General features: G+C 42.9%; 1 protein-coding gene across 3 annotated transcripts in view; it reads right to left on the bottom strand.

Moving 5' to 3' along the window:
• ASAP1 (ArfGAP with SH3 domain, ankyrin repeat and PH domain 1) overlaps positions 1-12,693 on the bottom strand; it is a 350,653-nt gene that overhangs the window by 306,286 nt on the left and 31,674 nt on the right. For all 3 annotated transcript variants that reach the window (XM_036830057.1, XM_036830056.1, XM_036830054.1), the window contains exon 2: positions 3,662-3,747. In XM_036830057.1, coding sequence (XP_036685952.1) covers positions 3,662-3,720 — 59 coding nt within the window. In that variant the 5' untranslated portion in view covers positions 3,721-3,747. The remainder of the gene's footprint in view (positions 1-3,661; positions 3,748-12,693) is intronic.

Below are 12,693 nucleotides of genomic sequence, written 5' to 3'. Positions count from 1 at the left end.
CTGATGTGGTCAGCTTACCCATGGATGTGGGGACTTTCCGCCCTATCAAAGGAGTTGGTTGAGATGGACATCAGTGAGATGGACATTATTTTATCAGACCTGCGTGGTTGGATCAGTTTATGTGTCCCACCTGTGGCCCCAGGGCATCCCACGCTGAGCCTAACCCAGTAGCTGGCAATCTGTATGATATTTATCTTTCCTTTTCCTCTAGACAGAAAGCCCCATGAGGATAGGGCTGTGTGTGCTGCTTGTACCTTTATATCCCAAGCAACCTGGCCCCCAGTTCTTGGCACATAAGTAATAAGCAATTGATCGATACATGTTATGAAAGAGCCAACAAACAAACAAATAAGTGAAAAGAGATAAAGGTGTTAGGCCTTATGTTATAGTTAAGAGAGTGCGGGCTTTAGAATCAGGTGTAGTTTCACTCATGTTCTACCACCTATCTGCTCCATGATATGTTTTAATTGAAATATAATATAAACACATAAAATTGCCTATGTCATAAATGTACCATTCAGGGAATTTTGACACCCATGCAACCAGCACACAGAACATTTGCAGAACCTCAGAAGCTGCTTCATGCTCCCTCCCGGTCACTATCCCCTGACCCACCCAAAGGTAAACCACTATCCTGCCAGCTGCATGCCATCTGGCAAGTTACTATGCTCTCTGACTCTTATCTTCATATGGGGAAAATAATACTTACCTTGCTATGAGTATAAAATTTTATACATGTATATGCGGTACCTGGCAACAACAGTCATAGAGTAGTAATAGTGTTAATAATAGAAGTAGTAGTAGTGACAGCACCAGCAGCAGCAGAAGTAACAGGAGAAGGAGAAGCACTGAAGCGACAGTAGAAGCAGTAGCTGTAATAGTAGAAGCAGCAGTAATGGTAACAATAGAAGTAGTAATAGTGGTAATGGAAGTAGTATTACTAATAGTAGAGTCAGTATTTATAGTAAGAGCTAACACTTACATAGCACTTATGACGTTCCAGGTAGTGGTCCAAGTGCTTTACCTTAACTCATCTAATGTTCAAAGCAACACTTAAGAGAATGTATAAGATAGAATTGTACAGATAAAGAAACTGAGGCACAGAAGTTAAGTAGATTTCCCAAGGTCATGTAGCTATAGAGTCCTGAATTCAGGATTCTAATACAGTACCAGCAGTCTGGCCACTGAGCCTATCCTCTTAATAGCAACCTTTCAATAACTATTTGCATGGCAAAGAAAGATTTGTCCTCCAATATCTGTTCTCTTCTTTTTTTTTTTGTTCTCTTCTTTTTCAATCACAATAATCCTCAATTTTGGGAAGCACGTGGTCTTACAGAAGAAAGATCATATTTCCAAGCCTTCCTTGCAGTTAAATGTAGGCAGAGGACTAAATTCTGGCCAACAGAACATAAGTAGAAGCAGCAAGTGTGACACCCAGAAGCAGATATCCTTAAAAGAAGGGGCCTGCCTTTCTTCTTCCCTGCTTCCTGCTGGTAGATGTGATGGCTGGCACAGAAGCAGCCAGAATGGACCATGAGGTGACCTTGGGGGAAAGGAGGTGCATATGGCAGAAAAACAAGAGAGGAAAAGTCTGCGTCTCTCACAGTTGCTGCAGCAGCCCTGTACCACCCTGGGTTAGAACTTTTAGGTAAGAGAGAAATATACTTCTATCTTCTGTTTAAGCCAATGTTCTTTTATATTTTACATCATTCATAGCAAAACCTAATCCTAAATAATGCACTGCTTTTGCAATTGTAATTAATATTGAAACTGAGAAGGACCCTGAAGGACCTTCCCAGGGACAGACACCCCCACCCCCGTGTTCCCCACCTCTTGTTTCTAGAAAAGCTTTAGCCCCCTAGGCCTTCCCCAAGTTCCAAAGAGCGAATTTAACCAAAGAAGTGAGAAAATGCAAAAAGAAAAAAAAGCAGTGAAGCAAGACAAAATAATAAAAATTTAGACATAAAACAACATCAAGGACCTTTAGTTCCTTCTTGGGGCTATAGACAATATCTTGAGTCACATCCTTGAGCTGTTTTGCAGATTCTAAAACCCCCACCATGTGGAGGAAGTTAACTGCATGCTGATCACCAACACATAGACCCCAGACTGGTGGGAACCAAAAGGTTGGTGATTTGAGATTCCTGAAACATCACCCTGTTACCTCACCACAACCAATCAGAGAATTGTGCACAAGCTGATCACTCATCCTGTGACCCTCTCCCTCACACTGTCTTTAAAAACCCTTCCCTGGAAACCACTGGAGAATTCAGATCTCTTGAGCATGAGCTGCCTGTTCTTCTTGCTTGGCACCCTGTAATAAATGCTGTACTTTTCTTCACTACAACCTGGTGTCAGTAGATTGACCTTGCTGCCTGTCAGGCGAGCAGATCCAAGTTTGGTTTAGTAACAATATCACCTAAAAAGATATCTGCAAAACTAATGTCACTTTCGTGTTGGATTCTGATTTATAAAACAAAACAAAATAAAACATGACTTGGGTAACCCTGTAATCATCAAACTATGAAGATAAGCAGGCAGAGTCTCATTTATCCTGGAAGATGGTAACAGTCCCCTATCAACTCATGTCTGGGTCACATCAAAGCCTCTCAGGTTGGCCTCCCTGCCTCTAGCCTCTCACCTCTCCTACCCATTCAGGATACTCTTCCTTAGCTAATTATCCTAAAAATTACTTTCATTTTAAAAACTGGAATAATTATAATGTTTTATGTCCCTACTTTATGCAAGACACTTTATTGTACACCTTTTTTTCTAATCTGCACGAAAACCTGAAACATAACTATTATTACTCCAATTCCATAGATAAGAAAACAGAACAGAGAAGGTTAATGACTTGCCTGAGGTCACACAGAAAGTTGCTGGCAGAGCAACAATTCAACCACCCCTCCAGCACCCACAATCTTTCCACCACTAAGCTGACTTCTGGGAAACGCCAGTCATAGCAGGTGGACCCTGTGTCAAGTCACCCTGGCAACTTTAAGATCCTTGGACTCTTGGAGTTTTCTCTGCCTAGTTTTCATGGCACTTCCTGTCCAGTCCAGTTTTTTATCATCCACTAACACAAAGCTCCACCCACTGAGGTCAGATGCCTTAGACTCTATCATGTGCGCCTATGCCAGGCCCCAGTATTCCCAGCTGAAAAATGGGACAAATCACACCTCTACCAAGAAGCAACATTGCAAGAGGAAAAAGGCAGGAGACCTGGAATCAGGAAAAATTGGTTTCAAATCCAGCCAGGCAAGTTCTCTATCTGTAAAATGAATGTGGTAAGCCCTTCCTGGTAGGATTGTTGGGCGGAATGAATGAAGTAATGTCTTTAAAGAGTCACTCAGCTAAAACAGCATCTATTCTTGTTGGCAGTGTTGTTTTTGTTATCATTCCTTACTTCATTCTCATACCACCACCCCATGACCTTTCCCTCTGCACACAGGTGATAGGTAATGTGACAGGAAACACTTCAAAAAGTCTGCAGCTCTACAAATGCCAAAGATCTGTTCACCACTAATATCCACACCCATGGTGTCTCTGTCAGATTCTAGTGCTTGAGTCTGATCAACTTTTGCATTTCAACCTCCCCAAAAGAATCCCTCCACATTTCCCAGGCTGGGCTCTCTGGACAGGATGGGCTAAGACCACTCACCGATTCCATAGTGAATCTCTTGATGAAAAACTGGAGAGCCTGGAGGCTGAAGATCTCATGTCTCAGCCGTCACATCAGAAAATTACCTGGATGGGGAGGTAGGAAAAAAGGTGACAAGAGTCATCCAGCAGGACTGGGCAGAAGATATTGTCTCAGACCAACACGTGATTTCATGTGGAAGCCAGCACCCTTGTTAGGAATGTTCTTACACCACAGTGGCTGTCCAGGAATGGGAAGGAAAACAGTGGGGAAACCACTATTTCAGCAATCCACTTTGGGGCTAACACCTCCATCAGTAAATCTGTACAAGTGCTCAGGAATCCTTCTTGCCTTTCTATTTCTAGCTCTGTGTTGGAGAGCAATTTACAAGTCATTAACATCTCTAGACCTGAGCTCCTAAACATGAAATTAAATTGTGCTGACAGGTAGGACAGACAGACAGTCACAGCTGCGTGCCCATGGGGAAGCAGAGGAGTTCCCCCAGCCAAGGGAATCAGCCCCAGGAAGAAGGTAGATATATATGAATCTACATATTTCAGGACAGCCCCTCTGAACCAGAGAGAGGATTTTAATTAATTCATGCATACCAAAGCTTAATTAATTGCTGAGTGCACAGAGCACAGGAAGTCTGGGATTAAAGGTTTTACATAAGGGAACAGCTTCAATATTTTTGGATGGAGGGGAAACAGAAGTGGGGGTGTGAAAACAAGAGAAGCCAAGGGACCTGCTGGGTCCTTCCCCAAGTTCAGAGTGGTACCTCCATCTGCGGCCAGAAACCTAGGGACACACTTGAAACACCATCTCCACATCCCTAAGTCACATGTCTCGAACCTAAATATCTCTCAACCTGTCTCTCTCTCTCCATCTCCACTGACACAGCCCTGGATCAAGCCTCCATCATTCTCACCTGGGCTACTGCAACTATCAACTAATTGGTCTCCCCTCATCACCATTTCTCCCTCTGAAATCTGCTCCCCTACACTGAAGCCAGAACAATCTTTTTCTTTTTTTATGTTTTATTATGCAGAATTCTGTACAGACACAAACACAGAGATTCCCACTGCCCAGCCCCAATCACCATCAACTCATAATCAGTCCTACCCCATCCACTCCCTAATCCCTCCCCCTCCCCATGTTAGTTTTTAGAAGCAAATTCCAGGCGTCTTAATTCCGTCATTAATAGCGCAGCACAGGGGCTTCCCTGGTGGCGCAGTGGTTAAGAATCCACCTGCCAATGCAGGGGACACAGTTTCGCGCCCTGGTCCGGGAAGATCCCACATGCCACGGAGCAACTAAGCCCGTGGGCCACAACTACTGAGCCTGCGCTCTAGAGCCCGCGAGCCACAACTACTGAAGCCCGCGCGCCTAGAGCCCGTGCTCCGCAACAAGAGAAGCCACAGCAGTGAGAAGCCCACGCACCGCAATAAAGAGTAGCCCCGCTCGTCGCAACTCGAGAAAGCCCGTGCGCAGCAATGAAGACCAAACGCGGCCAAAAATAAAATATATAAAATAAATTTATAAAAAAAAAAAAAATAGTGCAGCACGTATCGCTACATAAGGTCTTTTACAAAAATATAACAGCAACATCATTACCACACCTAAAAAGATAATTCCTTGATATTACCAAATATCCAATGTTCAAATTTCTAATAGCCTCATAAATGTTAAAAATGCTTAACAGTTTTTTTGTTTTAAAAGATCCAGATCCAAATACGACTGGCTAATATGCAGAATAAAAATTTTAAAACTCAAATCTGTGTCATCCCTCCACCTCTAGCTTAACAGTCACTCAGCTAAAATAGCATCTATTCTTTAATGGTTTCTCAGTGCTTCCAGATAAAAATGATTGAACACAGTCTGACTCTTGCCCCCCTCCTCTCTGACCTCATCTTGTCCACCCCAGCTCACTGTTGCAACCACATGACCTTCTTTCAGATCCTGCAACTTTCCACGGTCCTTCTGCCCCAGGTCCTTTGCCCATGCTGTTCCCTCTGCCTGTAAGGTTTCCTCTCTCACTTTGGCTAGTTAACTCCTATACTTCTTTAAATCTTACTTCCTCAGCGAAACTCTTCCTACTCCTCTAGATTAGATTACAGAATTTATCTGTTTTTAACTATGCATTCATTCATGTGAAGACTGATAAACATATGTTGATTTGATTTGATAATAAGCCATGTGATACAAAGACTGTGTTTGGATTTTCTCGTATCCCCAGCACCAACCACACAGTGGTGTCCAGCACAATATTAATAAACATTTGTTGGATAAATGATCAAACCACCTTCTTCAACCTTAGATGCCAACAGTGATTGACTGAATCTTCCCGAACTTTGAATCACACATTTAAGTTAGACGGGGAATTGACAGCCTTATCCTAAAATTGATACGGAAATGCAATGAACTCAGATAGCCAAAATGATGTGGAGGACTCACATTTCCCAATTTCAAAACCTACTACAAAGCTGGAATAATCAAGACAGGGTGGTACTGGCATAAGCAAAAACATATGCTCTCCTCCAGAATCACAGACCATGATTTCCCCATAACATTCACCTCCTGACCACAACTTTACACACTATATGTACATGAAAAACAAGACCCTGTTACTGGCATAAATAAGCAATGCCTCTCCCAGCCCACGCCTCACCTTGCCTTTCCTTTGCTTTCCTTGCTTCACCCAAGCATACAAGCTAAGACAGTGTATAGACTGGATCACTGCTCCTATTCTTCACTCTCAACCTGAATTTGAATTATACATCCCTGCCCTTGGTCCTGTGTCTTTGTAGTCCTTCCTACTATAGCGGGTGGTAGTTCTTTCCATGCAGCGTTGGATTCTGGACTGGACCACTGACTTGTTTACAATGGAATTCAGATGGAAATGACACTATGCTGGTCCCAAGTCTATCCCTTGCCCTCCTGTGATGTGTCATGAGAGGACTATGTCTCCCCAGACCCTTTCAGCTGCTGCCTTTCAGCCTGGACCCCGCAATAAAGACACGTGGAGCAGATCTGAACCAAACCTGAAGTTCAGCCTGAGCCAGCCAAGCCCAACCTAGATCAGCCAAACCACAACTGACCCACGACCCATGAAAATAAACACCTGCCATCAAGCAGGCCACTGCAGTTCTGAGGTTTTTGTTACTCGGCAAAACCTGACGAATACACATGGGAACGCTAATTTATGGACACCAATGAGTATCAACACAATTGAGAAAAATGAAAGCCTTGCACACAGACAGAAGAGATGTGATGACAATCAGCAAAGCCACCTCTTGCAGAAAACACACTACTTGGTGCCAATTTGACCCTCACAAGAAGACACTGGGCCAGCTTTACAGATGAGAACATCGATGCTGAGAGATATGAAATAGTGTGTCCAAGACAGTGTGCGGCAGAACTGGGATTCCAACCCAGGTTGTCTGACTCAGAAAGTCTAAGCCAGGCTTCCTCTCCTTAAAATAACTCGAAGATGCTCAGAGACAGCTATCACATGAGTCCCTGGTACCCCAATCCACCTCCACCCTTGTCCCACTTCCTCTAATGGGTCTTCACGAGGGGCTGCAGGGACAGAGTATCCTGGTTGGTGAGCCTCTTCGGCTGTTGGGTCCCTTGTTTGTGAAATGAGATCACTATCGTAGCCTGACCTACGTCACTAGACTGGCGTGAACCCCCAGAGAGACGGTGTGTGAAACTACTGTGTGAGGTGTGACACCAACGTCAGTTCACACCCTGCTTCCTCGACTCTGAACTCACGCGAATTAGGATAGCATCTACGTATATGTCAGTGCTGCACCCACACTGCTTTGAAACTGTTTATGCTTTGAGACTGATTTTTGTTTTTCAAACAGAGATTCTTTCTTTCCAGTTATGAAAGTAATCCAGGTCCATCACGAAAAGTAGTAAGGCATGAAAATAAAATATTTTAGTATCCCATCCCCTACAGATAAATACTGTTAGGATTTTAAAGCTACTTCCTTTCTGGAACCGGTTTTCGTAAAAGTCAAATAAATAATGCATTTCAATTAACATGATTTTCTTAGAACCAGGGAACTACCAGTAACTTAAAAAAAAAAATTCCACTTTGCATTCATTCATTCAATCATTCATTCAAGGAATATTTGTCTTGGACTTATTATATGCAGGGAAGACAGAGCCAAGAACAAAAAACATTTATAATCTCGAGGAACTAACATTCATTCATTCATTCCTTTTTTTTTTTTTTTTTTTTGGCGGCACCTCGCAGCTTATGGGATCTTAGTTCCCCAACCAGGAATTGAACCTGAGGCCATGGCAGTGAAAGCGCCGAGTGCTAACCACTGGACCACCAGGGAATTCCCGTTTTTTGGTTTTTTTTCATTTAATCACAAATATTGATTGATCCAGAATTCTGCCTCCATTCAAGGCCTGGTGCTCACTTTTTTGGTTTGTTTTTTTTCTTTCTTTCTTTTCTTTTTTTATTGACATTCATTATTTTTTTAACTGCACAAATAAAAGGAGCACCAACTATATGCTGGGCACTTGCTAATAATAATAATAGCAGCTTCCTTGCTAGGCCTTGTACTCTAACAGTTTGGCTTATAATTATAAGTTGTCTCCTTAGAACAAATGCATCTGGGTTAGAACTCAGATTATGACTCTTTGGTGAGTTATTTATCCTTTCATACTTCAGTTTCCTCATCTTTAAAATTGGGATAATTAAAGTACCTACTGCATACAGTCACTAAGAATTAGTTAGATAATGTAGTTCAAGCACTGAGCAAAACAGTAACTAGTAGTGGTGGTAGTAACACTATCGTCTGTTGAATCCACACAGCCATCCTACAAGAATCTGAAACTCAGAGGTTAGGGAACTTGTCATGAGGTCATGCAGGTTACCACTTAGGCAGCTGGGGCACAACCTCAGTGGGGACCCTCTGAGAGATGGGAACACACCTTAGAATTGCCACCCTGGGGTAAGGAAGCTGGGGCATTTATGCACCCACTCCCATGCCTCACTGGCCACGCACAGCCAGGGTATGGCCTCAGACAGAGATGCAGGAAGCCCTCCCTGGGAACAGGCACCACCTGCAGTGCCTTCCAGGGTGGGCTCAAGATACGGGCAGGGAACACACATCATCTATAACTAGATGTTCAATAAATACACGTCAGAGGAGTGAACGTGTGCTATTAACCCCCTTGCTCTTCTCTATAACCTCTCATTTCCCCCTGCCACCAATGATGGAAGATTTAAAGCAAGTACCTGCTAGAGTAAACCAGAACTCATTATCATCAAGCATCGCAGTTTCTATCCACCCATGTTTCTGCTTTTTCCATTGAAATTCTATTCTGTGACTTACGGTATGTCATTCCAGAAAGCAATTCCTGTATGCCATGCAAAAATAGGGACATAAGTCATTCAGTACATCAGCCCTTCTTTATTGCCAGTCACCAAATAGGTGTTGAGTTTTATTCAACAGAAGTGACTTCACGGATGCTGGGATTCGTACCCTTTTATAGAGGATGTTATGAACTCTTGAGTCACCAGCAGCTGGCTACAGCTTGGACAGTTTTCTTTGTTCCCATAACATCACAGCAAACACCTTTCCTACTTACTGATGTGATTCTTTCCTGTTCTGTAGAAGCTGTAGTTAGAAAACCAGAGACCTAAAGAAAAAAGCCTGAATACATATTTCGGCAAATCTTCCTCTTGTCTACTAGAAGCCTAGCTTGTTTAGCCCCACTCGAAGTGCCTTCTCTTTCAAGAAGCTTTCTCCAGAAAAGGGAACCCTCTTACACTGTTGGTGGGAATGTAAATTGGTACAACCACTATGGAGAACAGTATGGAGGTCCCTTAAAAAACTAAAAAAAGAGCTACAATCTGACCTAGCAATCCCACTCCTGGGCATATATCTGGAGAAAACCATAATTCATAAAGATACATGCACCCAATGTTCATTGCAGCACTATTTACAATAGCCAGGACATGGAAGCAACCTAAATGTCCATCAACAGAGGAATGGATAAAGAAGATGTGGTACATATACAATGGAATATTACACAGCCATAAAAAAGAAAAAAAAAGAAATAATGCAATTTGCAGCGACATGAATGGACCTAGAGACTGTCATGCTGAGTGAAGTTAAGTCAGACAAAGGAAGACAAATATCATGCTATATCACTTATATGCAAAATCTTAAAAAAGGGTACAAATGAACTTACCTACAAAACAGAAATAGAGTCACAGATGTAAAAAACAAACTTATGGTTTCCAAGGGGTAAGGGCGGGGGAGGGATAAATTGGGAGATTGGGATTGATATATACACACTACTATATATAAAATAGATAACTAATAATGACCTACTGTATAGCACAGGGAACTCTACTCAATACTCTGTAATGGTTATATGGGAAAAGGATCTTAAAAAGAGTGGATATATGTATATGTATAACTGATTCACTATGCTGTACACCTGAAACTAACATAACATTGTAAATCAACTATATTCCAATAAAAAAAAAATTTTTTTTTAAAAAAAGCTTTCTCCAACTTTCCCAGCCCAACAATCTGTCCATTTCTGAACTCCTACAGCACAAATAACAATAACAACAATAATAATAATAGTGCCCCCTATTGATCACTTTCTAGGTACCAGACTCATCCTACATATAATACATTCATTATCGCATTCAATCCTCACCACAACCCTGCAAGGAATTTTGATTGTCTGCGTTTTACAGATAAGAAAACCGAGGCCCACAAAAATGATGTACCATTTGGTCACACAGCTACTTGGTGGAGGCAGATTCTGAATTCAAACTTGGGACAGCCTGGCTTCAAAGCTCAGAGCTTTACTTACTATGCGAGGTAAGGCAGTATGAATTCTGACTGAATACATCCCACTTTGTATTATTTTCTTCTTTTGGTTTTTTTTTTTTAATTTTTATCAGAGTATAGTTGATTTACAATGTTGTATTAGTTCCAGACGTACGGCAAAGTGAATCCGTTATACATATATCCACTCTTTTTTAGATTCTTTTCCCATATAGGCCATTACAGAGTATTGAGTAGAGTTCCCTGTGCTATAAGTAGGTCCTTATTAGTTATCTATTTCATATATAGTAGTGTGTATATGTCAATCCCAATCTCCCAATTTGTCCCTCCCTCCCACCTTACTCCCGGTAACCATAAGTTTGTTTTCTACATCTGTGACTCTATTTCTATTTTGTAGATAAGTTCATTTGTACCCTTTTTTTATATTCCACATATAAATGACATCATATTTGTCTTTCTCTTTCTGACTTACTTCACTCAGTATGACAATCTCTAGGTCCATCCATGTTGCTGCAAATGGCATTATTTTGTTCTTTTTTAAAATTTATTTATTTATTTATTTTTGGCTGCGTTGGGTCTTTGTTGCTGCGCACGGGCTTTCTCTAGTTGCGGCGAGCGGGGGCTACTCTTCGTTGCAGTGCGCAGGCTTCTCACTGCGGTGGCTTCTCTTGTTGCGGAGCATGGGCTCTAGGCGCGCGGGCTTCAGTAGTTGTGGCCCACGGGCTTAGCTGCTCCACAGCTTGTGGGATCTTCCCGGACCAGGGATCGAACCCTTGTCCCCTGCATTGGCAGTCAGATTCTTAACCACTGTGCTACCAGGGAAGTCCCTATTTTGTTCTTTTTTATGGCTGAATAACATTCCATGGTATATATGTACCACCTCTTCTTTATCCATTCCTCTGTTGATGTATTACCTTCTTTTTTAAAAATTTATTTTATTTATTTATTTTGGGCTGCATTGGGTCTGTTGCTGCACGCAGGCTTTCTCTAGCTGCGGTGAGCAGGGGCTACTCTTGGTTGTGGTGCGCGGGCTTCTCACAACGGGGGTTCTCCTGTTGCGGAGCATGGGCCCTAGGCACACAGGCTTCAGTAGTTGTGGCACGTGGGCTCAGTAGTTGTGGCTAGCGTGCTCTAGAGCACAGGCTCAGTAGTTGTGGCACACAGGCTTGGTTGCTCTGCAGCATGCGGGATCTTCCCGGACCAGGGCTCGAACCCACCTCCCCTGCACTGGAAGGTGGATTCTTAACCACTGTGCCACCAGGGAAGCCCGATATACGATCTTCTGACTGTTTCAAATAGGTAAGTCAAACCTCCTCTCCTACGGCAATTCTTGAATGGTGAACGCAGAGTCCACCTGAGTTGGTCATGGGAATATCGTACCAATCACTAGGTCTCTTAGTTTCTATATCCACTAGCAAACAACAAGCCCTGCCTCCCTACCTGCCCCGAGAAGCCCCAAGTTATTCACCTGTGGCCTTTGGCCAGGTAACTCTGGACTCTCACAGTGTCCCCCTGCCCACCAGCAAGTGCTTGGGGTGGGCTGTTCCTCCTGCCTCCATCTGCCCAGGGTTATAATCAAGGTATGCTATAGAAGGAAGCAGACAAGACTCGGCAGAAGCCTGCCCTGAGAAAGCCAAGGACGGTTGAGGTGCTCTACCTAACAATGATGTTACCGCTGAACTTCCGCCTGGACCATCCCCTGCCTCACTCGCTGGATAAAATAACAGTCAAAGATGGTTTGGGTCTCTCTTCTCCAAAGAGGTCAGAGCAAAGGACCCACGATCCAAAAGACCAGAACCACTGTCTGGCTGTTATAAATTCATGATGACTGTAACCATGTCTTACATCCTGTTTCCTGAGTGGACTGCATACTGGGTCACAATGCAGAGGCAAAGCTGGGTAGCTTGAGACCGTAGACTGGTGGGGGTAGGGGGACAGGTACCGAAACGACAGAATGAACTCTCATAAGTGATCTCATCTGGGTGTGAACACATTATCGGACCTGCCTCACAAACATCTAGTAAGTGCCTACTGCATGCTATGTCCCATTGGCTACAGCTTCCCATAAATGAGAATCATCTGTTGGAAAAATGCATCCATTCATTCATTCATTCATTGAAAAAATGTTTCTTAAGCTAAATGTCAAGGATATAATAATGGTTAGCAAAATGGACCTGGTCTCTGCTTTAGAGCCCCTGTTTAAGAGAATCAGACCTTAAT

Source organism: Balaenoptera musculus, chromosome 17 (genome assembly GCF_009873245.2).
Source record: "Balaenoptera musculus isolate JJ_BM4_2016_0621 chromosome 17, mBalMus1.pri.v3, whole genome shotgun sequence".
NCBI lineage: Eukaryota > Metazoa > Chordata > Mammalia > Artiodactyla > Balaenopteridae > Balaenoptera > Balaenoptera musculus.
The sequence above is the reverse complement of the archived record's forward strand: the minus strand, read 5'-3'. Positions and strand labels throughout refer to the sequence as shown.